We start from the raw sequence: 25883 nt of genomic DNA, 5'->3' as shown, positions 1-25883 counted from the left end.
GCAGCATGCTTATTTAAGAGGAATTAAGTCTAACACTACAAATAACTCATTCCATTCATCTTGTAAGTCATCAAAGAGCTAGTGAGAAATTCAAAAAGAATTCAAGAATGGACATAAGTTAAATTGATCCTTTAGAGCTCCTCAAATCTATAAGAAGGAATGCAAGAATAATAAATATAATTTCTATTAATAGAGAAGACATTATCTGAAACGATATCTAAAACAATAAAGCTTGATTTGAAAAAATAAAAAAGGAAAACCTTCTACTATGCATATTCATTTCAAATCAAATTTAATTAAAATTCCTTATAATAATGATTGAATTGATTCTAAAACAACCACTCATATTTCAAATGGATACAAAGATTCCTTATGATCCAAACCACAAACCTAAATGATCATTTTGTATTCATAAGGAATTAGGTTAAAGCTCTAATCGAAGCCATTGAGACTTATCATTTTGTATTAGAGATTGATTATCATTCAAATTTGTTCCATACATTTTATGGTTCCTTTTGTTTCTCATAATTTATTTTCTTTGTTTGAACTTGATGTTATTAGCAACTCTTTTAAATGTGGGAGTAGATGTTTCAGTTTGTTAAAAAAAAATCACAATTCATTGGTTTTGACATTTTATACATTAGTTTATATAAAATCAAACTGATCAATAACCTACTTGTTGAGACTTTTTTTACCTTACATCACAATATTGGAAATAAACATGGTGGTTGAGAAAATACATTTTGTGGGGAACCTAGTGGATCCCTTTACAAAGACATTAATGAGGAGAGTCTTTGATAATCATTGGGATAGCATAAGTGCTAGATGTGTAACCAATTTGCTTCAGTAAAATGATGTTTTAAGAGCTAGTGGGAAATTGTTGTGATAGAGCGTTATGATAGAGCTCTTAAAAGCATGTGACACAACATAACAAATTTTAAATTTATTATTTATTGAATTCTATTATATTCCATTTGCACTTTTATTTATCCTTGTTGCATGCATTATACCTAATTAGCATTTTGGCCTACATCTTTTGCATTGTATATGGTTTGGCCATATTTACTCAAAAGATCTAAGTCATGAGTTTCTTACAAGTTAATGATGATGAGAACTTCAAATTACTCCATTTCCTAACCTCAAATCATGCAGGGTGCATGCATTCTATCAAAAGCTTTTCTTGATCTATCTTAGTGGAAATATGTGGTATCAAAAACATATTATGATCTAAATCTAGAGGTTTTTATACCTAAAATCTAGATGTTTCAAAATCAAATCACATTTAATGAAGATACCAAAAACCATAATAGTTGTTGTAAAACTCATTTACCCAACGATCTTCTACCTAATCTCTCCCATCATGGATCTTAGCATAAGAGAAAGATAGGTTATTCTCTCCTATAAGGGTGGCTAGGGTTTTTCTCTCACTCTTTCTAGAAGACGATAGTGAAAATGGAAAAAGCTTGAACCATAAACCTCAAAAGGGGTATTTATAGGGCTCCTTGTGGACTTAAGTGACTTGAGCCCAAACTGGGCTTGAGCCATCTAATCTAACCCACTTAGTTTTAATTAATTAATTAGTTTTAATAGGCTCAAATTAATTAGTTGGTTTAACCTACCAATCTAGAAAAAAATTGTTCATGAGATCTAATGCAATCTTATGTTTTTACCAAAATGCCCTTATGCACAATTATAAACTATAATCTCAAATCCATCAAATAAAATATGTCACCATGAACTAGAAACTAGGGTGGGGACCACTAGAATCCATAAAAAAATATTGACTTCCTCATAATCCAATTCTAAAGTTGACTTAACACTCTATTAAAGACCATTAATTGCACTCCAATATCATATGAAATTACAACAAGATAAAGTTTAGGTCTATGACTTACTATTCATTGTATGCAAACTCCCCATGAATAAGTGTTCATAATTTAACAAGGTAATGCTATCAACTCATCAAGACTACCTTTCCAATCCTTGAGTTACATATCCTTCTATGATGTAATCAATTGACATATTCTTGCTCCAAGGAGCATATGTCAAATTTCCACTAAATAAAATGTTATGATATAGTCTTCTAGATCACATGTTCTTTGGATTACCCAAAAGGACACACTATCTTAATCCCTTGAGATATCATGGTACCTTTATTGAGAATACTTGTTGTCACCAGCCTTCATCAATAGTGATTTAATCCATAAGAATATATATAGTCATATTAAGGTCTCACTCATAAGTTAAAACCTTTAGTTGATTTGAGTATGGGTCCAATATCCTCTCAAGGTTTAAACTCTCAAGGTTGAGAGTCCATGCAACATAGTAGCTAGGTGAATCATAACAACCTAATAACCTTACATCATGATTTACCATAGGTTTTATTTAATGTGTAACCATACACACTAGTGCACTCATCATAGGAACCTCATTTTAATGGTCAAGATAAGTCATCTCTCCAATTAGGAGGTAGTGCACTACAATCTTTACTAATTTGCCCAAATCCATAAACTGACTATGAATTACTTATCATCTTGTAAAAAACTCATGACTTGTATCTTATATGCAACTCCTAATGCATTCATGTCATATACAATGCAAGTGATATGAGTCTAAATGCTCAATTCAATATCAATGCAAAAGAGAATAGCAAGTGGGAGGTCAAGACTAACTTTGTTACATCATGTCTTGCTTTCAAAGACTCTATTCTAATAGATGATTTGTTCACAATCAATTTATGGACTTAGGCAATACATTTGAGATTATAGTATACTACCTCCTAATTGGAGGGATAACTAGTCTTGGTGATCAAGATGGGATTCTCATAATAAGTGTATTAATGTGTATGGTTACACATTAGACATGACTTATGGTGAGTCATGATGTAAGGTTATTGGGTAGTCATGACTTCACCAAATTTCTATGTCATATTGTCTCTTAACCTAGAGATAATACTAAGTTTGTGTCAAAGTTAATAATGGTTTTGACCTATAGGTGAGATCTTAAAATAATTATATATTCCCTATGGATTGGGTCACTATTGATGGAAGTCAATAGCAATAGGTATTCTAAAAAGAGGCATAATGATATCTCATGGGATTAAGATAATATCCCTCTGGACCCACATTTTTCACATACATTTCCATTTGTCGACAAGACTCACTTTTTAATGTGAAAATTTATTTTTGTTAAAAACTGGAGTCGCCACTTATTTTTATTATTTTTTTAATGAAAAATAAAATAAAAACTAAAACCCTAAGAAAAATGACTCCTTAAATTTGGAAAAGCAAGTCTTCAAAAAGCCTTAGTCTTGGCCTAAGGATCAGGTTACCTATTGGGAAGGTACCTCAAAGAGGTAGCACCCCTCTAAGCCCTAAAGAGGTCTCTACTACCCAAGTTGAGAGAAGCATGACAATTAGTCAGTTGATTGAGGATACCCAAGTAGGCTAAGATGATTTCAAAATTAGCATGTCAAACAAGAAAGTCAAATCACAATCATAAAGAAGTGGATAGTGTGCATACCTGAACAACAACTTAAGAGTCCTCACAAAACATTGAAGTTAGTTCAAACGACAAGATATATAACATGAAACATGCATTTTATCTCATTCAAATAATTAAGTTACAAACAAAACATACAAAGCAATAGCATATATCTGAATTTGCACACTAAAGTTTGCATGTTTGCATAATTAAAGGGATAAAAGGTGTGAGAGGCATACCTAGATAGTATGCTTGACTTATAGCGTGCTTACACATGATGAAATAGAGTTAGAACAATTCATAATAATAAATAACTATGATGCAAAACACTAATATATATATATATATATATATATATATATATATATATATATATATATATAACATTTGTATAGCTAAAAAATGATATCATTAACAACCCACACAATTGGTATGATTCCATAGCAAATTGGTATTCTTGATTCTAATAAGATAAAGAGCACTTGCTTCCAACCCGACTGCACCTCCTCTCTTCACAAATGTGTGTTGCTGTGCGTGTTTCCCAGGGAAAAAAAAAACCTCTCTTGGTGTGCCAAAGTGGCAACCGAATCTGCTGTCCAAAGAACCCAGCTGCCCTCCAAAATCTGTGCGTGTTATAGCGAGTCTTATCGTGCGTGCTGGAATGATTTATTCCTTGCTTCAAGAATGGTGCGGCTGGTTCCCTCTTCAAAGCAGTGTAAAATTCCTTTCAGATCAATGCATGGAGGCTGTTTCAAAATCCAAAGGTGCAGGCTGTTTTCTTCTCCAAAGTGGCGGGCTGTTGGAGATGTGTGGGGTCTTTGTTAGATAAATATCTCTAATAATTACGAGTAATAAAATGAAAATCCAAGATCATACCTCCAGCCATGGCAATCAGATTCACACAAAATAGGGATTAGCCCTTACAAGACCTTATGTCCATGCACTGATGGAACTCACAGACTTATTCACGGACTTATTCTATAAGTCTTCCCATTCCAAAAAAAATCTGATCATCCACGCAGCCGTGTCGGTGTGAGTGATGCGTGGTGAAGGCTCTTAACAATGCATGGACTGCAGCCTCCTCAGTCTTCACCTCCCAAAAAAAAAAAAAAATCTCTACAGCCGTCCGTATGCCCTCCCTCCAAAAACGTGAATCCCCCTACAAAAAGTCCTAATCCCCCATAAACCTCTATCCTCTCTTTTCAAAAACAATCTGATTTTTTTTAAAAAATAAATAAATAAATTAGAACTTATCCTCTCTATTTAAAAAAAAAAAAAAATCTGATTTTCCAATAAATAAAAATAAAAAACTAAATCTCCTTAAAAAAATAAAAAATAAAAAATAAAAATTTGATTTTCAAAATTTAAAACTTATCCCCTCCTTTTAGATAAACAATTGATTTTCAAAATTTAAAACTTATCCTCTCTATTTTTAAAAAATTCTGATTTTTCAATAAATAAAGATAAAAAACTAAATATTTTGATGTCAACCCTTTCTTTTCTCATTCATAAGTTTCCTTACAAAAGGAGCAAATGAATAAATAAATAGATAAATTAGAAAACGATAAAACAATAATAAATAAATAAGTTAATTAAAAAATAAAATAAAATAAAGAATGTAACAAATAAAAGTGAGTTATGCAACCATGCCAGTCATGCAAAAAATGCCTAAAAAGTGACCTACGTGTGTTTAAGGTGGCCTAGGTGAACCTAAGTGTACCTAGACAAACCTAGGTGGACCTAGGCGAATCTAAGTGCACCTAAATGGGCCTAGGTGAATTAGGTAAGCCTAAGGTGAGACTAAGGTAGGCCTAGGTGGACTAAGTAAGCCTAGATGGGCCAAATGTGCCTAAGTGAACTTGAGTGGCCTAAAGGGCATGGGTGACCTAAAAAGGCCAAGCTAAATCCTAAATGGGTCAAATGAGTCTAGGTAGGCCTAAGTGGTGCCTAATGGGTCAAGTGTGCCTAAATGGGCTTAGATGGGCATGGTATGCTTAAATGGGTCTAAGTGAACTTAGATAGGCCTAAGGTGGTGTCTAATGGGTCATGTGTGCCTAGATGGGCCTAGTAGTAGTGTCTAATGGGCCAAATGTGCCTAAATAGGCTTAGGTGGGCATGGTATGCTTAAATGGGCCTAAGTGAACTTAGATGGGCCTAAGGTGGTGTCTAATGGACCAAGTGTGCCTAAGCAAGCCTAGATGGGCCTAAGGTGGTGCCTAATGGACCAAGTGTACATAAGTGGGCCTAAGTGAACCTAGATGAGCCTAGAGTGTCTAAATGAGATTAAGTGAACCTAAATAGGCATCCTAGGTCTAACTCAGGGCTGCCAAGGATCACAATGAGAGGCCAAATAAATCCCTCAAACAAGAGTCTCCAAGGTGGATGATTCATGCCTAATTGGTGTCTCAGCTGATTCGTGTCCAGCTGGTGCTCCTTGATTGAGGGATAATCAACAAATTTATAACCTATTACACCATATACTAGGGTAGCAAATACAAAGCTACTATAGCATAGTGGCTCTAGGATCGTTCACTGGGATGGGTTTCACTTCACAAATGATATTAATTCAAAGCTGAATTGGTGCTTTTCATTTCAAGGTTAGTTTAAAAGAAAACATAAAGATGTTGAAAAGATTGGTTTAATTAACCAAAAAGTGTAACTGGATTTTACTTAGAAAAAGTTCCTTGGAGTTAGATCACTGGGCTCAGATTCCTCATACAAAAGTAGTCCGGTCACTTGTTTCTTTCCTCGCATTAGAGAATTAACATATAGTTCCTTTCCAACCGGTGTGTACAGATGCTCCCATTAATGGTTCAACACTAATCCTCTCACTGATGCACTTGCAATGGCTCATACCTCTCACCTAGCACTTGCCATTCAAGGTGATCTTTAACCTTGGATTACCCGTCAAAAGCTCGCAAGAGATAACTAATGGATGTCTCCTTGGAGTCCAAAAGCTTACCAAGTGTTGGCAATTCTAGAAAATCCTACCTTCAACTCACCTCCCAGAGGCTCGCAAGGGGTAAACTAGTGCATCTCCATGGTTAGAGATCACTTGCTTACCAAGTGTTGGCCCAGGTGATTTAAAGGAGTTTTAAGTTAACTAAAAGACAAACACCATTAACGGGTCACTCTTCTCTTCATTAAAACTAAACCACAAACTTCCAATTTATGCATGTGGAACTTACCCGGTACCTTAGCTCCAAGGAACAAAGAGCTAGCCTCTCATCCTTGAGAAACATCTCAGAGAATGTTGACTAGCAAGAAAATGAAAATGAAGAGAGACAGAATATATATAAGAAAACAGAGCAAGTGCTCTGTATTTCTTCCTTCCAAAACTGTACAAAAGATCCAATACCGCAACCCTCAGAACAGGCTCCTCGGGCTCTCTTTATACACAATTACACTTACAGCTATTACATAGATATTTTGCCAAATTCCTAATTTAAAACTAAGGAATTCTATCACTGGTGGTTTACAAGGAGAATTTGGGCATTTAGACAACAAAAATCTAATCAAAAAATATCTCCAAGTGTCGGTTACAAATATCGGGAAGCACTAAGGACCACTTCGCAGGTGAAAGGTGAGGTCTGCGAAATTTCGCAGGTGCACAAGAAGGACTGCGAAATTTCTTCATAGCAACCAGCTGATTCAACACCTTTGCAAAGTGGACTTCCATCTTGTGGTGTTTGGCTTCCATCGCGGCGTGAAGCTTCAGGGGAACTCCATAGCATTGTGCAAAAGGCTGCGAAATCACTTGCAACAAAATGGTGATTTCGCAGCACTTTTCTGAAGCCTTCCTTCCTTCAGCTTGGAGCAGTTATCTCAAAGGCTGTAACTTCCTCATTTCAGCTCCAAATTGCACACAGTTTGAAGCATTGGATTGTTGACTTCCTGAGCTTTGAAATGAAATATTGTATGCATAAATTGGACATCAGGAAGTGCTCCAAAAGTGGCTGCAGTGACTGTCATCAAGAGTGCTCCATGGCTGATTTCTCTTTGCTTCCCCTTTTCATTTCACTTTGCTTATGGCAAAAGAGCTTCAAGGCTTTGATTCTTCATGCCTCTGAGCTTCCCATTCTTATCCAAGGATTCCATATAAATCTCCTCAATCTCATAATGCTTTGGTGATCAAAATACTAACAAAAACACCAAAACTTACACAATTTGATTAGAATTAATTGAAAGGGGCCTTAACATGCTAATTGGGTTAAAAGGCACTAACTACTACTCAAAAGTGTTTAAAAGGATTAATTAAAAGCTATCAAATAGCACTTTTTGAGTAGTAATCACTCCCCCCAACCGACATATTGCTAGTCCCTTAGCAATGAAGGAGAGAAAAATAAAATAAAAGTACCATAATTTACAACATCATGCTGATCAAAAAACAATTTTCAAGCGGCATGATTGATCAAACTCTCACATGGAACATTAAAGAAATAAAACTCAAACTTCAATAGGAGCTATCAAATAATTTGCCTAGTCACAATTCATAAAGAGAAGGCATTATGCAAACTTAAGCTTTAAAATCATTTCCACTTCCAAAGGACCAAACCTTACTCTTCCACAAAAATCTATGTGTTACTTATTAGTTTCCGAATATAGTATGTCAAACTAATCTCTCCCCCCAACCTAGTTCTTTTTCAAAGCTTAGCAAACTGATCAACCTCCAATAGGCTAAGAACACACCTCTTTTCTCACAATTTTTTTCATTGTAGGAGTACAAGGCTTAAAGGCATTTTTTCTAAATTGTCCATGTAACGGGGGTCCATCGATGACTCCCAACCAATCAAGGTTTAGGGCATCAAGCTTTAAGGATCTTTCAACCACTAACTCCTCGGATTTCACCCCGGACTTTTGAGAATGAATTTTAATACCCAAGCACCTACAATATGTTAAACTCCACCTATTCACCCATGTAACGAGCATTTAGGTCGGTGACTCCCAACCAATTAAGGCTTAGGGCACCAGGTTTTAAAGATTTTCACCATACACCCCTCAGACCTTGCTCGGGTTTCAAGGTAAGCAAACATTTTTTTTTTTTTTTCAAAGACTCATTGGCCTTTTATAAGGTGTGCCAACACTATTAAATGAGGTCAAAGGTACCAAGTCTAAAATTTTCCTAAGTCAAGAGGGAAATAGTTTTTCATCTTATACTCGGAACCTATTGTGCACAGTGTGTGAATAACTTAAAGTGGAAAAAATAAAGTTGAATTCAATAGACGTTTCAACAATTCATCAACTTTAGTAAGCATAATACAAACTCTAAGTCAAGTAAAAAGACAAAAATTCAATTTCTCCCTTTTTATTTTTAAAAATTTTTCCTTAATAGCCATGAAGAGTAGAATAAAAAACTTAAAAATTTTAAAAATTAAGCAAAAAAACAACTAAATTACCAAAATAACTTAGCATTAATAGCAATACTTACTTCCTCAACTCTCCCCCCAACCAAGCTGAACATTGTCCTCAATGTGACAAAAGCGATTAAAAAATAGGGAGGAAGTGGTACCTCCTGAGTGACATGGAGTCTGAGTCGTATAGGAGAAACCACATGTTTCAAAGAAAACATAAGAGTTAGTGAGTAGAGGAAAATAAAAAAAAAATGCCAAGCTTAAACAAAAAATGATGTCTATGTATGATTCTGAGAAAGTAAAACATAAGATATAATCAATGGATACCTCCAATCCCAGAATATAAAGCATCATAACATGGAGCTATGTATACTAATATAATAAGTAAATACAAAAAGTAAAAAGATGATCAAGTAATGGTAGGGTCATGTGGAGCTGATGCATTTGTGGTGGCCTCTTGAGTGGAGAAATCAGGACTTTGGCCTCTGCTCTGGTAGTCTCCTTAGATGGCATAGTCTCCTCAACTGGAGCTCTCAGTTGGTAGCTATGGGATTTGATGGTTTTAAGGAGGTAAGAAATGGAATGAGAGGCTTTATGTGTGTTCTCAGGGTGCGCGGGGCTTTCCTCTAGTCTTGGCCATGGCTGAAATGGAGAGGTGGTTGTTCATGAGTTCCAGAGGGTACTCAGCTGGTGAGTGGGGCTCTGTTGGCATTGTAGCAACTTCCCTTAGCTTTGCAAGGTGTTTTTGCAAACCTCCCTCCATTTTGCAAGTCAATTTCGGAATTTGAAGGCCATTTCTAAGCTTGGAGGTGATTTCGCAGCCATTTTGAAGCTCAAAAGTGATTTCGCAGCCATTTTGAAGCTCAAAAGTGATTTCGCAGCCCAAAAGTGCCCTGCAAAATGGAGCTTTGTCTGCGAAATTAGAAGTTTTTACGTTCGCAGCCATTTTGCAGCTTTTAAATACCCTGCGAAATTGGGACTTTGGCTGCGAAATTGGGAGTTTTTATGCTTCACAACCATTTCGCAGCTTTGAAATACCCTGCGAAATTGGGACTTTGGCTGCGAAATTGGGAGTTTTTATGCTTCACAGCCGTTTCGCAGCTGCGAAATAAGGGTCACCGTGCTGCAAAAATGGCACTCGTGTGCTAAAAGTTGGCTTTCCAGCTTCGAAATCCTCTGCGAAATGAAATTTTCCCCACGAAAATGGGATCTTTCATGCTTTGGTGGTTCGCAGCCCACTTCGCAGCTGCGAAATTGGGGTTACTGTACCGCGAAATGGCACTCGTGTGCCAAAGGTTGGTTTCGCAGCTGCGAAACACCCCGCGGAATGGAGAAATCGTTGAGAAATCGTTGCGGAATTGGGGCTTTTTACGCCTTAGTGGTTCGCAGAGCACTTCGCAGCTGCAAAATTGGGGTTCCTGTGCTGCGGAGTGGCACTCGTGTGCCAAACACCGGTTTCGCAGCTGCGAAACTGTTCGCAGAGGGCTAAAAAGTGTTGCGAAGTGATTTTACAGCAAAAGGCCGATTTCGCAGAGGCTGCGAAATTTCGCAGACCCCTGTTTTTCCCTTGTTTTTGCTCTGTTTTTGCTCTGTTTTCGATCCGATTTCTTCCCGATTTCTTCCTTTGCAATTCCTCTTGATTTTGATCATCCAAAAACCTATATTACATCAAAACAAAGTAGAATTAAATCATTAAAATCAAAATTAAAGCATTAAAATCAAAATTAAAACAAGTAATAAGTAAAACAAAAAGCTATGGACTAGTTAGTCTTTAGAAAGACTAAGTCCATCAAAAAATTTGATCCTGATTTAGCTTGCCCGGATCCCATATGAAGTTTGCATCCTTCATTAGAGATTTGCATTGTATGATGGCAATGGAAACAATTCCCTTTCTCTTTCCTTTAATTTCCTCCCTCTTCTTTTTCTCTGTTTCATTCTCTGTTTCATGCTCTTGTTTGAATGTGGCCATATCAACCTCTTTACCACTCCTCAGAGTGATCACTTCTTTGACTTCCCTCTTTTGTGAAGATTCTCCCTCCTTAGCCTCCATTTCATGGATACTCATGGAATTTTGATAAGGTTGAGAAGGAGAGTTTCCCTTTTCTTGCATTGTGTTGAGGTTGGCAAACCTTGAGATTGAATCTTGGAGATTATCTATCTTCTGAGATAGATCATGTTGCTTTCCATCCATCATTTTCTCTACACTGTCAATTCTTTGATTGAGCTGAGCATTGATGGATTTGTTAGCTTCAACAAAGTCTTCCATGACCTTGTTAAGATTCATCATAGCTTGTTCAAGGTTTGAGGCTTGCTGAGGTACTTGAGCAGGTTGCTGGTACTGAGGTGGCTGTGGTTTCCAAAAGAATGTTGGATGGTCCCTCCAATTGGGATTGTAGGTGTTGCAATCACCAAACATTTCCCTCTCTGTTGGAATGATAGGACACTCTTCAACCAAGTGCTCATATGATCGACAAATGGAACAAGGCATAGGTAGCAATGGTGTTTGAGATATGGCTTGCACTTCTTGCATGTTCTTCATTTCTAGCTCATCCAATCTCCTTTCCATAGCTGCAATCTCTGCCTTCATGTCTATGCCATCATTTAAAATATACATCTCACCCTTAGCTTTAGGTTGAGACATCATTCTTCCCATATCTCTAGCATTTGGTTCACCCCATTCTCTTGAAAATTCAGCCACATAACTGATGAAGTTCATGGCTTCCTCTGCTATCTCATATTCAATATGGCATGCACAACTAGCAATTTGTGAATTGAAAAACAGAGAAAACAAAAGAAAATAAAAGAAAATAAAATTCTAAAGATTAAGACTAACTAAAACTAGCTGAAAGGTTAACTAAAACATAAATAAAGAAAAAGAACAATTAAAAAGAGAGTTGGTAAAAAGAAAAGAAAAGTCACCAAACTTGTGATGAAGATCACAAGTGTTCTCAAAAGATCATATCACTGCAAAGTGGCACCATCCCCGGCAACGGCGCCATTTGATTCATGCCTAATTGGTGTCTCAGCTGATTCGTGTCCAACTGGTGCTCCTTGATTGAGGGATTAATCAACAAAATTTATAACCTATTACACCATATACTAGGGTAGCAAATACAAAGCTACTATAGCATAGTGGCTCTAGGATCGTTCACTGGGATGGGTTTTCACTTCACAAATGATATTAATTCAAAGCTGAATTGGTGCCTTTTCATTTCAAGGTTAGTTTTAAAAGAAAACATAAAGATGTTTGAACAAAGATTGGTTTTAAACTAACCAAAAATAGTAGTAACTGGATTTTACTTAGAAAAGTGTTTCTTGGAGTTTAGATCACTGGGCTCAGATTCCTCATACAAAAAGGGAGTTCCGGTCACTTGTTTCTTTTCCTCGCATTAGAGAATTAACATATAGTTCCTTCTCCAACCGGTGTTGTACAAATGCTTCCCATTAATGGGTTCAAACACTAAATCCCTCTCACTGATGCACCTTGCAATGGCTCATACCTCTCACCTAGCACTTGCCATTCAAGGTTATCTTTAACCTTGGATTACCCGTCAAAAGCTCGTAAGAGATAACTAATGGATGTCTCCTTGGAGTCCAAAAGCTTACCAAGTGTTGGCAATTCTAGAAAATCCTACCTTCAACTCACCTCCCAGAGGCTCGCAAGGGGTAAACTAGTGCATCTCCATGGATGGAGATCACTTGCATTACCAAGTGTTGGCCCAGGTGATTTAAAGGAGTTTTAAGTTAACTAAAAAGACAAACACCATTAACGGGTCACTCTTTCTCTTCATTAAAAACTAAAACAACAAAACTTCCAATTTATGCATGTGGAAACTTACCCGGTTACCTTAGCTCCAAGAGACAAAGAGACTAGCCTCTCATCCTTTGAGAAAACATCTCAGAGAATGTTTGGCTAGCAAGAAAATGAAAATGAAAGAGAAGACAAGAATATATATAAGAAAAACAGAGCAAGTGCTCTGTATTTTACTTCCTTCCCAAAAACTATACAAAAGATCCAATACCTCCAACCCCTCAGAACAGGCTCCTCGGGCTCTCTTTATACCACAATTACACTTACAGCTATTACATAGATATTTTTGCCAAATTCCTAACTTAAAAACTAAGGAATTCTATCACTGGTGGTTTACAAGGAGAATTTGGGCATTTAGACAACAAAAATCTAATTAAAAAATATCTCCAAGTGTCGGTTACAAATATCGGGAAGCACTAAGGACCACTTCGCAGGTGAAAGGTGAGGTCTGCGAAATTTCGCAGGTACACAAGAAGGGCTGCGAAATTTCTTCATAGCAACCAGCTGATTCAACACCTTTGCAAAGTGGACTTCCATCTTGTGGTGTTTGGCTTCCATCGCGGCATGAAGCTTCAGGGGAACTCCATAGCACTGTGCAAAAAGGCTGCGAAATCACTTTGCAACAAAAATGGTGATTTCGCAGCACTTTTCTGAAGTCTTCCTTCCTTCAGCTTGGAGCAGTTATCTTCCAAAGGCTGTAACTTCCTCATTTCAGCTCCAAATTGCACACGGCTTGAAGCATTGGATTGTTGACTTCCTGAGCTTTGAAATGAAATATTGTATGCATAAATTGGACATCAGGAAGTGCTCCAAAAGTGGCTGCAGCGACTGTCATCAAGAGTGCTCCATGGCTGATTTCTCTTTGCTTCCCCTTTTCATTTCACTTTGCTTATGGCAAAAGAGCTTCAAGGCTTTGATTCTTCATGCCTCTGAGCTTCCCATTCTTATCCAAGGATTCCATATAAATCTCCTCAATCTCATAATGCTTTGGTGATCAAAATACTAACAAAAACACCAAAACTTACACATTTTGATTAGAATTAATTGAAAGGGGCCTTAACATGCTAATTGGGTTAAAAGGCACTAACTACTACTCAAAAGTGTTTAAAAGGATTAATTAAAAGCTATCAAATAGCACTTTTTGAGTAGTAATCAGTGGATCGAAAGATAAGTTGTACAAGTAGTGTGGGCTACCAAGGAACTACAAGGGAATACTGAAAGATCACCTAATAAGGCATGTGTTAAGGGAACAAAATGGAGGGTCTACAATCCCCTTAGGTGATCCTAAGGATATGTGTTTTGATAAACCATGGCCAAGTAGTTCCTTAAGTAGAACTTGATATAAACTCCTTGTGAGTTAAAACATGTCAATTAATCACACAATAGGAGGATTTGTCACTGAAGGATGGTAAAGGTAATCTTGAGAGGCTGATAATTTTTACTTAATTAGATTATGGACATTAGTTCATAGGGAGATTGTACACAATGGATAGCAAGTCACAGACTCAAGCACTTAGTATCTCATTGTAATATATATAAGATATTGAAGTGCAATTAACTTTCAATAGTAGGATGTTAAGTCAACTTTATAATTGGATTTTAATGAAGTCAATACTATCCTATGGGTCCCTATTGTCTCAGTTCAAGTTCATATAATTTGATCGTCCAATTTATAAGGATTTAATTGGTTCTTTGTTCACTTATGTGTATAAGGGTGTTTTGGTACTTATGCAAGGTTATATAGGAATTACTGGACAATTAAGTAACCCAAACGTAAGGTGGGTTCAAGTAACTTAAACCTAGTAGGAAGTCTATAAATGTCTCCTTAGAGGTTAAGGTTTCAACTTTTGGTCTTTCATTCATTCTCCTTTATGTTACAAAGAAAGAAAGCCTTAGTTTTCACCCTCAAAATTTCCACCATCTCTGAGTGTCTAACTTCAAAGAGGAGTCATTGCGTAAAAGATTAGTTGTTTGTGAGATCTAGCTCTAACGACTATCACACATACCAGAATCATCTTCACCGCAAAGATTTGATCTAGGAGCATCTAGATCATTGTTAGGCACTACTAACCCATAATATTAGATCTATAGAAGTTTTTTAATGTTGTTTTTCTTCCATTGCTAGGATCTAAATACCCTTAGGAAGTTTTTGCATATACTTAGCAAGATCTAGGGCTATGAGACAAAATAATTCAAAGTTCCCTACAAAAATCATGTGCTAAATTTTAAAATGTTATTCCTAACACCATGTTTTAAATAATGGAATAATAAGAATGAGAAAAAGAATTTATTTCCCATCTATTAGTATGTTTAGATTGTTTTTTAGAATAATAAAAAAAATTCATTGTTCATATGGTATTACAATTTACTCATTCTACCTTATTTCCATTCCCATTTCTACATTCCAAACATAGCCTAAAGTTGATGTTGGTTAGTATAAGAAACACACACACACACACACACACATATATATATATATATGTTTGCCACTTTTTTTTTCCTATAATATATATATGTGCTGAACTGAGGATTTAGAATTACTCTAGATGAGAGTGGTCTCATTATTAGGAAGTAATATGGTTTGGTTGAAAAAAAAATGAAAAAATGCTATGCATAGCTAGCAATCAACCATGACTAATGGCACTACTTAGTCGTGTTGTAGGTTAAGCAAGACAAAGTGAAAGATTAAGGAAGTTTCCTCTTCTCTTGGTATAATGTAGTAGCTCAGTGATATTGCCAAAGTGAGAGTAATCTCATATATATTCTAGCAATTGGAAGATAAGTTGAATAACTTTTTCTAGACAACTTAGTTATTCCATGTTCACATAAAAGGCACCCCAAGATGCATATGCACGATCATGAGCATCCTGGTTGTTTGGCCTCTAAGTGAGAATGTCACATACGAGTAATCATATGTTGAGTAAGCATTATTGTTTTAATCAAGCACGTTTAAGCATAAGGCATGCAAATAAAGGATTCAACATAAGTTCGGTTATGAAAATTAACATTTTTCATGGTATGTGTGCTTAAAAGGTGCAGGCTGTAGCTTAATTTTCACTTATATGAACTATTATTTTGATGTTTTGCATAAGCAAAATCAATCCTTTTTCACTAATCCTTCCTCAGGTTCACATACACATACCTAACTTTCTCTGGTTTCCTTCGCTACTATATATCTTGTCTACTATATTTATTCACCAAAACAACTACTAAAATAAATAAATCAAATTACCAAGACAAAACAAGCATCCTAATTAAAAAAAAAAAAAAAAAAACTACAATAAAAGACAAAAAGCAAATCCTAATATTTATCTTCTTCTAATTCAACTATGCAAATCATATGTTCTTCTAAAGCTAAAATGTTCAACAGGTACAGAGAAAGCATACAAATTATCTTCTTTAACCTATGCGTGAGCTAGTGCCTACTTTGGATTTGACTTTGGGAATGAGTAAGATATTATGAAGAATTAGAAGGTTTTAAGGGTTTTTGTCATTCCAAAGAAGTAAGCAAAAAGGATAAGAAGGAAAAGACAAGAATAAAGAGTAGAAGTCAAAAAGAAAAAGATTGTGTTGGAATGAAGGTATAGAATTCACTAGTCTTTCAATATCTCATGACATTAACGAAGAATAAGCTCAAAGTTTCAATACCAGAACCATTATTAATCTATTTCGATATACTGATGATGTGTCAAATTGAAGAGAACATGGGAAAGGTGTACTATCCAAACCGATGAAGCATATTTTGTATCGAATGTCAATTCGATACTAAGGAAGCATTTTGATAAAGGATAAAACGTTCTATGCTACCTTGGACTTCTTTTCAACAATTGAATCTCTTTTCAACACATTCCGATAGAAGAATTAATGTATTAAATTGTATTGGAATGTACATTAATCACTCCTTTTGATATAAATTGAAACCTACTGAAGGTGTTGGAGCATCATTTTGATATGTGAATACTATTTTGACACCAGACAATAAAGAGCTTAATGAATCTTGATGCATCCAGCTGTATCGAAATCTACATTTGGATACCTTTAGTTGAAGATGGAAGAAGAATCGTGTATCAACTTGTATAGATTTAGGGGCCGTGTATCAAATTTTATTTTCTCGTGCTTGAGCATTGTACTTTTGGCTGATGCAACTATTACATTTTGATTTGGTTGGTTTTATGATTTTTTTTTTTTCATTTGACGTGGTAAGTTATGATTGGGTGAAATTATTATTCACATGTAAATAGCTTGTTAGTACAGAGTTATTTGGTTAGAGTTAGATAGCTAGAGAGAGAATTAGTGAGTTTAATTTACTATTGACTTATTCATGATGGAAGGCTAAATGTTTCCTATATAAGAAGGCCTTACTTTGCAATGAATTCTAATTCCAATCTCTAGAACCTGATTTCTATTACTAAATGAGTGAATTCTTGTGAATTTTTCCATGAATTTCACTTATGTGATACTTGAAAATACAAAAAATTCTTCCCGTATATTTGCTTGATTGTGATTTAGTAAACCATTTAAAGTCTTGATTCATGAGAAACCTAAGAATGAATCTAAGAAGTGTAATTGAATTTATTCCAATAGGCAATCCTATTCTATCTTATTCAGAACTCATTTGATTATCAAATTGAAATTTGTAAAATTATATTCTTAATTAGGTTTAGATAAAATCAAAATGCTAAATGTCTAAAGAAAAAATAGTTAATTAAAGCGTTTAACTAATTCACACTCCCTAAGGAGGTGACCTTGCCGTTATGCTAATTTTTATTTTTATTTTTTATTTTTCTCATAAACCAGTTTTGGTTCGGCAATAAAATGTTTCAATTACAAAATTGGTTTAACTTTTCAAAACAATTTTATTGATACATTGTAGAAGTACAAGTAATAACAAAAAAATAAAAATAAAAAACTCACTAAATTATAAATTATGGAATAATTTTCAAACAATATAAACATAAGAAAGATTTTGTAATTTTCTTAATAGTAAACATTGGGTTGCACCATATTTTTTATTTTAAAATTGAAATTCAATTCTTTTTTTTTTAAATGAAGGTCGAATTCGTGCATAATCGCTTTTTTTTTTTTTTTGACCTTTTCCAGTTTAATTGAAAAATTAACCATTTTTCTGGCTGTTTACAGTTTAATGATAAAATTGATTGAATTGGGCCACTAGGAAATACCTATGCTGTACGCTCTCCGACACAAAGTGTGACTTATGACACTACGTTATTTGTTTTTGTGGCTCAGAACAACATCATTTGTTTCTTTTGGAAATCCGTTGTGGGATTCCTTCTTAAAGCAAGAACACAAAAAAGTGAAAAGTGAAAAGTGAAAAACTCCACGACGAAGGTTTGAATCTTGGTTCTAGGACGTGAGACACGTGTATGCGTCCTTACCAAGGGAGGAACCAAATGTGCTTTGATGAAAAACACACATGTAATCTATTTATATAAATAATAAGTTAATTTTAATTATATTATTATGTATTTCATATAGTAAATTAAATACAATATAAAAATAAATTTATAAATAAAACTTTTAATATTTTTAAATAAAAAATATTAAATACATTCTCATTTTAATATTAATGTGTCTTTAAATTTAATAAATTATCATCAAATGAGATAAATTCATCGTAAAAATATCAATTTCTTTAAAACAACTTTACTGTTTATATTATTATTTTTTCCATCATTTTTTTAAGTTATGATTAACTTTGGATCACCAATATTTTTTATCAAAATATTTATCAATATTTTTTTATATATTCATAAAAACTTATATTTTTATCCTTCATTATCTATATCAGAATCTTTCAAAGTGTATATGTTGGCCACTTACAAGGAACCCTGGAAGCTGGGAAGCCCAGACAACCTAAATATGTTGCACATGACAGAGATGCCTTGCTTACTGCCGAGGAAAATAGTTTTTAAAGTCAATAATTTTGTGCTTTGCTTCTTCCTCTTAAAAGAAAGGATTCATTCTGTACAGCAGGACCACTTAAATTATTATATAAGACCATTGAATACAGGTGTTCCTAACTCCCATCCATAGCGTGTCCTATATCTGTACCAAGCACAGCCACGCCATGGAATCCGTGATTGGCCTCCATTTTTCCACCCTCCCCAGTCCTTCCGTTCGGATGCCTTCTGGCTTCCATGCTGCAAGAGCTACGAAACCCCATTTAAGGCTAAGCCATTCTTCTCTTTCACTCCCTCAGAGTTCTGGGGGCCGCCCACTTGACCACATTATTGGTCCTATATCTTGCATGGTAGATGGTTCACTGCCTCCTATTCATAACAGAGATCACAGAGGAGCAGCAAATGTGCCTTGGGCCTCTCGTTTTCTCAGGAACGTCGGTTGGGGCAACAGGTCAAACCACAAAGCCAAAGCAGGGTCGGATGGTGGGAGCCTTCAATCGGAAAATGCTAAACAGGTTTTATTCCCTACATAGTGCAACTTTTGCCAAAAATTAATGTTTTAGTACGGTGGGATTCGGAGGGAATTGAAAGAAACTGCTTAGATATTTTTTTATTCTCTTGCTTGGAACCTATAGGAATTCATAATGGAAAGGAATTGGAAGGTGATTCAGGGAAATCCATTCAAGTTTGAACCCATCATGACGTGGTCAAATTTGGATGGAATTTAATCACTTGCATTGACAAAACATTTTTGCTTTCACATTTTACACGCAGCATATTTTAACCAAGGGTAGAATGTCTGAGTGTAGGTTCCTTGCCTTCAATTCCTTTCTTTTTCCTTGTTCACTACTTTCTATAGTTCCAACAAAAACTATATTTGACTACTCGTTCTACTAAAGCAATGAGAAGTACTGGAAACCTCTAGCAAGTACCTTCTTACATGCTTTATTAGGCTCATGAACAATTTGAATTTTGCATCTTCTGCGGGTAAGTTTGAAATGTGTTTGATGGTGATTCTAGAAAACATTTTTAGTCTTTCTAATACTTGAAAGACGAAAATTTTCAAATGTTAGAAAAGATAAAAATGTTTCCTAAAATCACTTACAAACGGATTCTTAGCGATCATAGTAGGAAAACAATAGAAAAAAATTTGACCTAGCAGTAATGAAACTCAGGTTTTATGATTGAGTACTTCTAAATATATTGCTATGCCGATTGAAACTTATATAGTTATAAAAAAGATAATCGAAATCTAGTAGTGATGTGAATATGTGCTTGCAGTAGTGAAAGAGTAAGCTCCGCTTGTGAGTATCCTCAAGCTTAAGAGTGTTACCTCAGGGTCATGCTGAAGTCCAAGAAGTACTCATCCAAGGGTTATCAGCTTGATGATTAGCCAAATTAATTTCACCCTCAATTTTAAATTGTTAGTGTGGTGGTAATATCTTCTATCTGGAAAATCAGAACATGATTTTACTCGTTTGAATTTTGGTCATATGCTAACTCTTACGCGAGTCAGTACTGAAACTTCGCATTGGAATTCAAGCCCTAAAGAGAAGGATGCTGGTAGTTTTTAGAATTATTTTAGAATTACGAGAAGGATGGTGAAGAGTTCTCCATGCATCATAAGATGTACAGAGATTTGACTAAATTAACTTCAGTCAACTAACCCAGCCTCTACCGTTCAAAAGATGATCTGTTTTGTCCTTTGCACCTACTAAAATCATTTAAACCCCTAAACTAACTTTACAAGAAATTAACATATGAGATTGGAATTGAAGCCCTGAAAGATCTCTTCTTGCTAGGACTCTTAGCACATGACCAGTTGCTTGTCAGACAATTGTTAGCAGGGATTCACTATATTATTCATCCCCTTAATCCCCTATATCAAACTCACTCTACCACTCTTGACGTCTGGTGACAAATTCTATGATTCCCTCCATTTCAATTAATTCATCACATTCATGGAATTCCAGATCCAAATTAATATCTAGCCCTATTCTTCCATATCTTTACTAATCAACAAAAATTCGCCCAAATCTTTAAATTTGTAGGCTTATTAGCAATTGAAATGAGCATCTCCAAGTATTAGGTATAACGGAACACTTGCGTGAGCATCTCTAAGTTTCACGGGCATAAATGAAGCTAGGATAGAGGTCAACCTCCACTGAACTATTGAGCTTGATACATTCCCCATCTTATTTCATATTTTTGTTTTGCAGCTTTTCGACATGGAAAAACTGGTGCTGCTGTTTCAGCCTGTTAATTTTGCCAAACTCCACAATCAAGTATGCCTTAAGACTTTCCTGACTCTTGCTACACATAAGAATTAACCACTTAATATCATCAGAAGCTTCAACCAATTCAGCCTTGAAAAACCCCATCTTATTTCACATTGTTGTTTGCAGATTATTGACACAGTAAACGAGCTCAACTCTTCTCAGAAGTATAATTTAGCTCTGGAACTACTGAAGGCATATGAACCATATGTCTCAAATGAACAGTCTCTTTCCTATTTCAGATTACATATGATAAAAACTCTCTGCTATCAAGTATGTATTAAGACTTTCTTTACCCTTGCTACACATAAGAATTAACAACTTAATTGGTGTTTGTTTTTTTAATTTAATATTAAATATAATTTACTTTCAGATTTTAAGATTGATTGTTTTTTATTTTTATTTTTTTTATTATTTATTTTTAAAATATTTTGACTAAAAAAAATACTTTTTTTACTTAATACCAAAAATAACTCATTGAAACAATTAAAATATAATCTCAACATAAATCTGGGCTTATTAATACTGAATACTTAATAAAAATAACATAATAAAAAATAAATAACATAATATTTAATACTATTAAATTGTATTTAGAATTAAATAAAGTTTTATTTAGATTTAAGTATAAAAAAATTAAATAATAAAAAAAATCACCATCTTAATAACATCAAAAGTTTGAAACGTACAATCTATATCATAGGCTTTTTTTAGTATTTTCTTGGAATCAAACATGGCTTAAAGCACACTACTAATTTGATTCCTCTAATTTGATTCCTCACTATATCATTGATGCATACTATTGACTTGGCTTTTCAAGGGAGAAGCAGAAAAATAGTGGCAAACAAGCATTTTTCTTTATGCTATCCACCATTAATTTTAGAGGAATAAGGCTTCAAAAGGCATGGGGTTTTAAACCAACTTTAATTAGTAACAAAATTATCCTGAAGTTTTGTATCGCATTCTCCCCAATTTTTTTTTTTTATCCCTAGTTGGGATATTGTATATGTTCCTCCACAGTCTTCTCTTCTCATTTTGGGTGCCTGTATGAACTTGAGATGTTTCCCACAGCCTAAATACTTTCAATAATTATTTGCTTACTAAATTTCCATCCCTAATCATTTCAATTTTCGTAATTTGCTTCCTGAATTTGTGTTTCTTACAGGAAAAATACCAAGAAGCCGCCAACTATTGGATACAACTTTATGATATGGAGAACTGTCGACAAATCCTGCATCAGTTGCCTTCCAAGATGAAGGTTTGTTGTTTGTGACGTTTTACTAAATGAATATATATATATATATATATATACTTCTAGTTCAAGGAAGAAAAATGTTAAAGGTAATACTAAGTAACCTTATTCCATGAACTAAAATTGTTATCTTTACTAGGTTCTCCTTTGAAATACTTCAAACTAAAGGAACTCTTATTCCTCTTAAGCCTTCTTTTGATTGAAGAAAAGTTGAAGGGAACTATGATAAAAGGAAAATAAGGGGAAAAAAAAAAGGAAGAAAATAAATAAAAATGAAGGAAAGGGAAAAAAAATAAAAATTAAACCAATTGATTTTTTTTTTTTCACATTTTTTGAAATTATTTCCTTACTTTTCATTTTTATATAAAAAAATATTGAATTTTAAAATATATGGGTTCTTAAATAATTTTTATTATATTTTATTTTTTTATATATTTTTCATGGTAAACTAAAGAAAGATCGAATATATTTTTTTTATTAATATGCTATATTAACTTTTAAAATATGTTTTTACTATATTTAGAGTCAAGTGATTTTAAAAAGTGATTCTAGTTTTTTTAACACTTAAAAAAATTTATTTTTTAAGTATTAGAAAAGTTAAAAACGCTTTCTAAAATCATTATTAAATGCACTCTTAATTTATTTTTATTTTTATTTCTTACTTCTTTGATAAACTAAACAATTCCTTTTTATGGTTTTCTTTTCCCTAATACATTTAACTATCCAAACTAACCTTAGATTAAGAAAAATAATAAGAATAATATATATTTAAGAAAAATAATAATAATATATAAATATTTTACATTTTGCCGCCAACTCCTCCCCAATTGCCAAACAAGGTTTTTGGATAGGGAGAAATATTCAATATGTAGAAAATACTTAAATTATTTTGAGCATGGCATATGATCGATGGCAAGGCTCCAAGGAAAGAAATGCACACTTTAAAATGTACAACTCTCTACTAGGTTGCAATTTCTCTTCTCCCTTTTGGTGAGTGACAGGCATATACCTAAATTATTAGATGAGTTCTGATAAATATCTTTACCTTTACAGCCATTTATATGGAACGAGTTGAAGAATCCAAGAGACAAATTCGATGAGTTTTACAAAGAGAAAGATCAATCGACGCTACCCAACATGTCTGACCTCGAGAATCAAGAGATTTGAAGAAAATGAAAATATAGTTTTAGTGCTCTTTACTTCTATTAATTAATAAGATATGGGATAACTATATTCTTTTGTATTTGGGTTTTGGTGTTTCAACTTTTTGTGTTTAATAATTTTCATCAAAGTATCCAAGACCTTCATGGGTTGTCCTGAAATTTTCATTTGAGCATATATCTTTAAGATTTTTGTTCAAAAATTGTAGTTTTAACTGCGCTTTCTCTATTTCTTTTAGATCATTTTATCCTTTTATTTTTTAGATGATATTTTTGCTCTTTTTCTGTTACATGAAAGGTGCATTTGACAGCAATGAATAGAAACCAAAATTGAAAATCACAATAGCATATGAAAGAGAAAAATAAAAATCTGGAAAGATTGAATTTGCTTTTTATAAGAATGAATTTTTTTATTCTATTCCTACAAATAGAGGAGGCTATGGTGGCCACTTGCATCTACTGCTATACATAATAACTAGTACATGTTGAATAACCAATTTTTCTAAAAGCTTAAACTAGCAAGATTTTAATTCAATATACATGTCATGCTCCTTAGAAGACCCTATACCCACACATGGAGAGACAAATAAAGAATTTAGATTCATATCCAACAAACAGGGGACGAATAGACATACATGCAAATTTAGGAGAGTTACCAAATGGGGAAACAAATATGCAAATTGCGGAGAGGTGGCTTGAACCTACAACCTCCTGTCAAATCAAGTTTTGGTATCATGTTGAACAACAAATTTTCCTACAAGTTTAAATTTACAAGATTTGGGTTCCATATACATATAATGCTCCTAAATAGTACAAGTATATCATATTATTCTAATCAAACCTAGTCGTAGTAAAGCGTGGCTATAGTTGGCACAAACATAGGATACAATGACAAGAAGTAGCGTTCCCTTATTATAGGTGGAATGATAAGAAAGTTTGGGATATATATAGCGGCGGTGGTGTAATGCCCACCAATAAATTAAAGCTATATGCAATAGTGGAGTTCGTGTTTTTTGCGACCATAAGTTCTTTATACTCATGTATCTGTTAGTACTTGCAACAAAAGAGGCTATATAGCAAGGCCAATTTATTGTGTCGCTTCCATATGGTCCCTAGAGAGTTGAGAACATTTAGTTAAGGTTGCATTTCGACTACAACTATAAGTTAGTTTATTAATTTTTTTATTTTTTTTATAACTTGTAAATAAAAAGTGTCCACTTCTTTTTGTTCAATGAGCTTAACTTCTCCCACTTTCATGATCAATAAAGAGAACTAGAACAATCATTCTGAGTGCTTAACATAAAACCATCATTATTAAATCATTTCTAAATGATTCAATTACAATACTAATCACATAGGATTTGATAGGATATCAAAATAATCTCTGAAACGCAAAATCTAAACAATTTGTGCATAAAATATTTCTACTAGACATCTTCTACGGTTAACTTGCTCCCTTGAAAGTTAATCTTCTCAAAAGATTACCCTTTAAGAATCTCTTTTTCAACCAATTTATTTAGTTACATTTTCCTTAATTAGAATGGCTTTAACTTCTTTCATTTGTGAAGTCTAGCTAATTCAATCATAGGTTAATCATCGAAGAGCAGGGGTAAATTGAGTGGTGGTCAATTTTTACAATTTTTAAGATTAATGAATGCAAATGATTAAACAAAAAATAATTAGTATATCAATAATATATGAAATAAAGATAAGAGAAGATAGATGCAAACTCTATTTGACTCAATCCAATCCTAGTCTATGACCATTCCTTTCAAGCTCCAACTATGTTGAGGGTTCCACTACTCTATGGTTTCAATCCAAGCCTTCAACTTGTACAATTAGATTATACTTCCAATGGACCCTTTACAACTCTTCTTCAAATGAATACCTACACTTGAATATCTTTTTCAAAGTCATCAAGTAGAGGAACAGATGAAAACTACTAGGAACCCCGAGTTTCTTGGCCTTAGATCTTATAGAGTGCATTCTATCTATCCCTAGGCCCTCTAGATTTAAAGCAATGAAAAACAATGGCTATAAAAAAAACCATATTAAAACCTAGATCTAGAGATGGTGAATCCATACCTACAATCTAGATGTTCTTAGATCGAATCCATTCTATAAGGTGCACACTATCTATCCCAACGCTTTCTATATCTAAAGCAATGGAAACCAATGGTTATAAGAAAATGGTGTCAAAGAAGATGTGACCCCATCAAATCCAATTTGAAAATGGTGTCAAAGAAGATGTTACGAGTCTCGTAGAACTCGTCTACCTAAGGGTTGTCCACCATGATATCTCTCTCCATGGATCCTGGCACAAGAAAAGAGTGAGCTTCTCTTTCTTTCTTGGGGGTGGCTAGGATTTCTCTTAATCTCTCTCTAGAAAATGATGGAAAAAATGCCAAAAGCTTGAACCCTAAACCCCTAAGGGTTTTTATATAAGATTCCCTATGAGCTTAAGTGACTTGAGCCCAAACTAGGCTTAGGTCACCCAATCCAACCCACTTAGTCCTAATTAATTCATTAGCTCTAATAAGCTTCAATTAATTACTTAGCCCAATCCATCAATCTAGAAAGACCGTGTATAAAATTTCATGCAACCTTGCATTTTACAAAAATGGCTTTG

The 25883-nt window shown here is 34.2% G+C and overlaps 1 protein-coding gene across 1 annotated transcript; it reads left to right on the top strand.

Moving 5' to 3' along the window:
- The first annotated feature begins 18701 nt into the window (after positions 1-18701).
- Positions 18702-23393, top strand: LOC117923400. Its single transcript, XM_034841663.1, has 5 exons — positions 18702-19081; positions 20786-20851; positions 20972-21115; positions 22008-22100; positions 23148-23393. The coding sequence occupies exons 1-5, from the start codon at positions 18734-18736 to the stop codon at positions 23259-23261; spliced, it is 765 nt and encodes a 254-aa protein (XP_034697554.1). The 5' UTR covers positions 18702-18733; the 3' UTR covers positions 23262-23393.
- The last annotated feature ends 2490 nt before the right edge of the window (positions 23394-25883 follow it).

The sequence above is a fragment of the Vitis riparia genome, chromosome 10, assembly GCF_004353265.1.
Source record: "Vitis riparia cultivar Riparia Gloire de Montpellier isolate 1030 chromosome 10, EGFV_Vit.rip_1.0, whole genome shotgun sequence".
Classification (NCBI taxonomy): domain Eukaryota; kingdom Viridiplantae; phylum Streptophyta; class Magnoliopsida; order Vitales; family Vitaceae; genus Vitis; species Vitis riparia.
Note: the sequence above shows the minus strand (reverse complement) of the source record. Positions and strands in the feature narration are given on the sequence as shown.

Coding starts and splice junctions, on each gene's coding strand:
- LOC117923400 (XM_034841663.1), top strand. CDS start 18,734: ATGGAATCCGTGATTGGCCTCCATTTTTCCACCCTCCCCAGTCCTTCC. Junction 20,852..20,971: donor TTGCCAAACTCCACAATCAA/GTATGCCTTAAG, acceptor TGTTGTTTGCAG/ATTATTGACACAGTAAACGA. Junction 21,116..22,007: donor TAAAAACTCTCTGCTATCAA/GTATGTATTAAG, acceptor TGTTTCTTACAG/GAAAAATACCAAGAAGCCGC.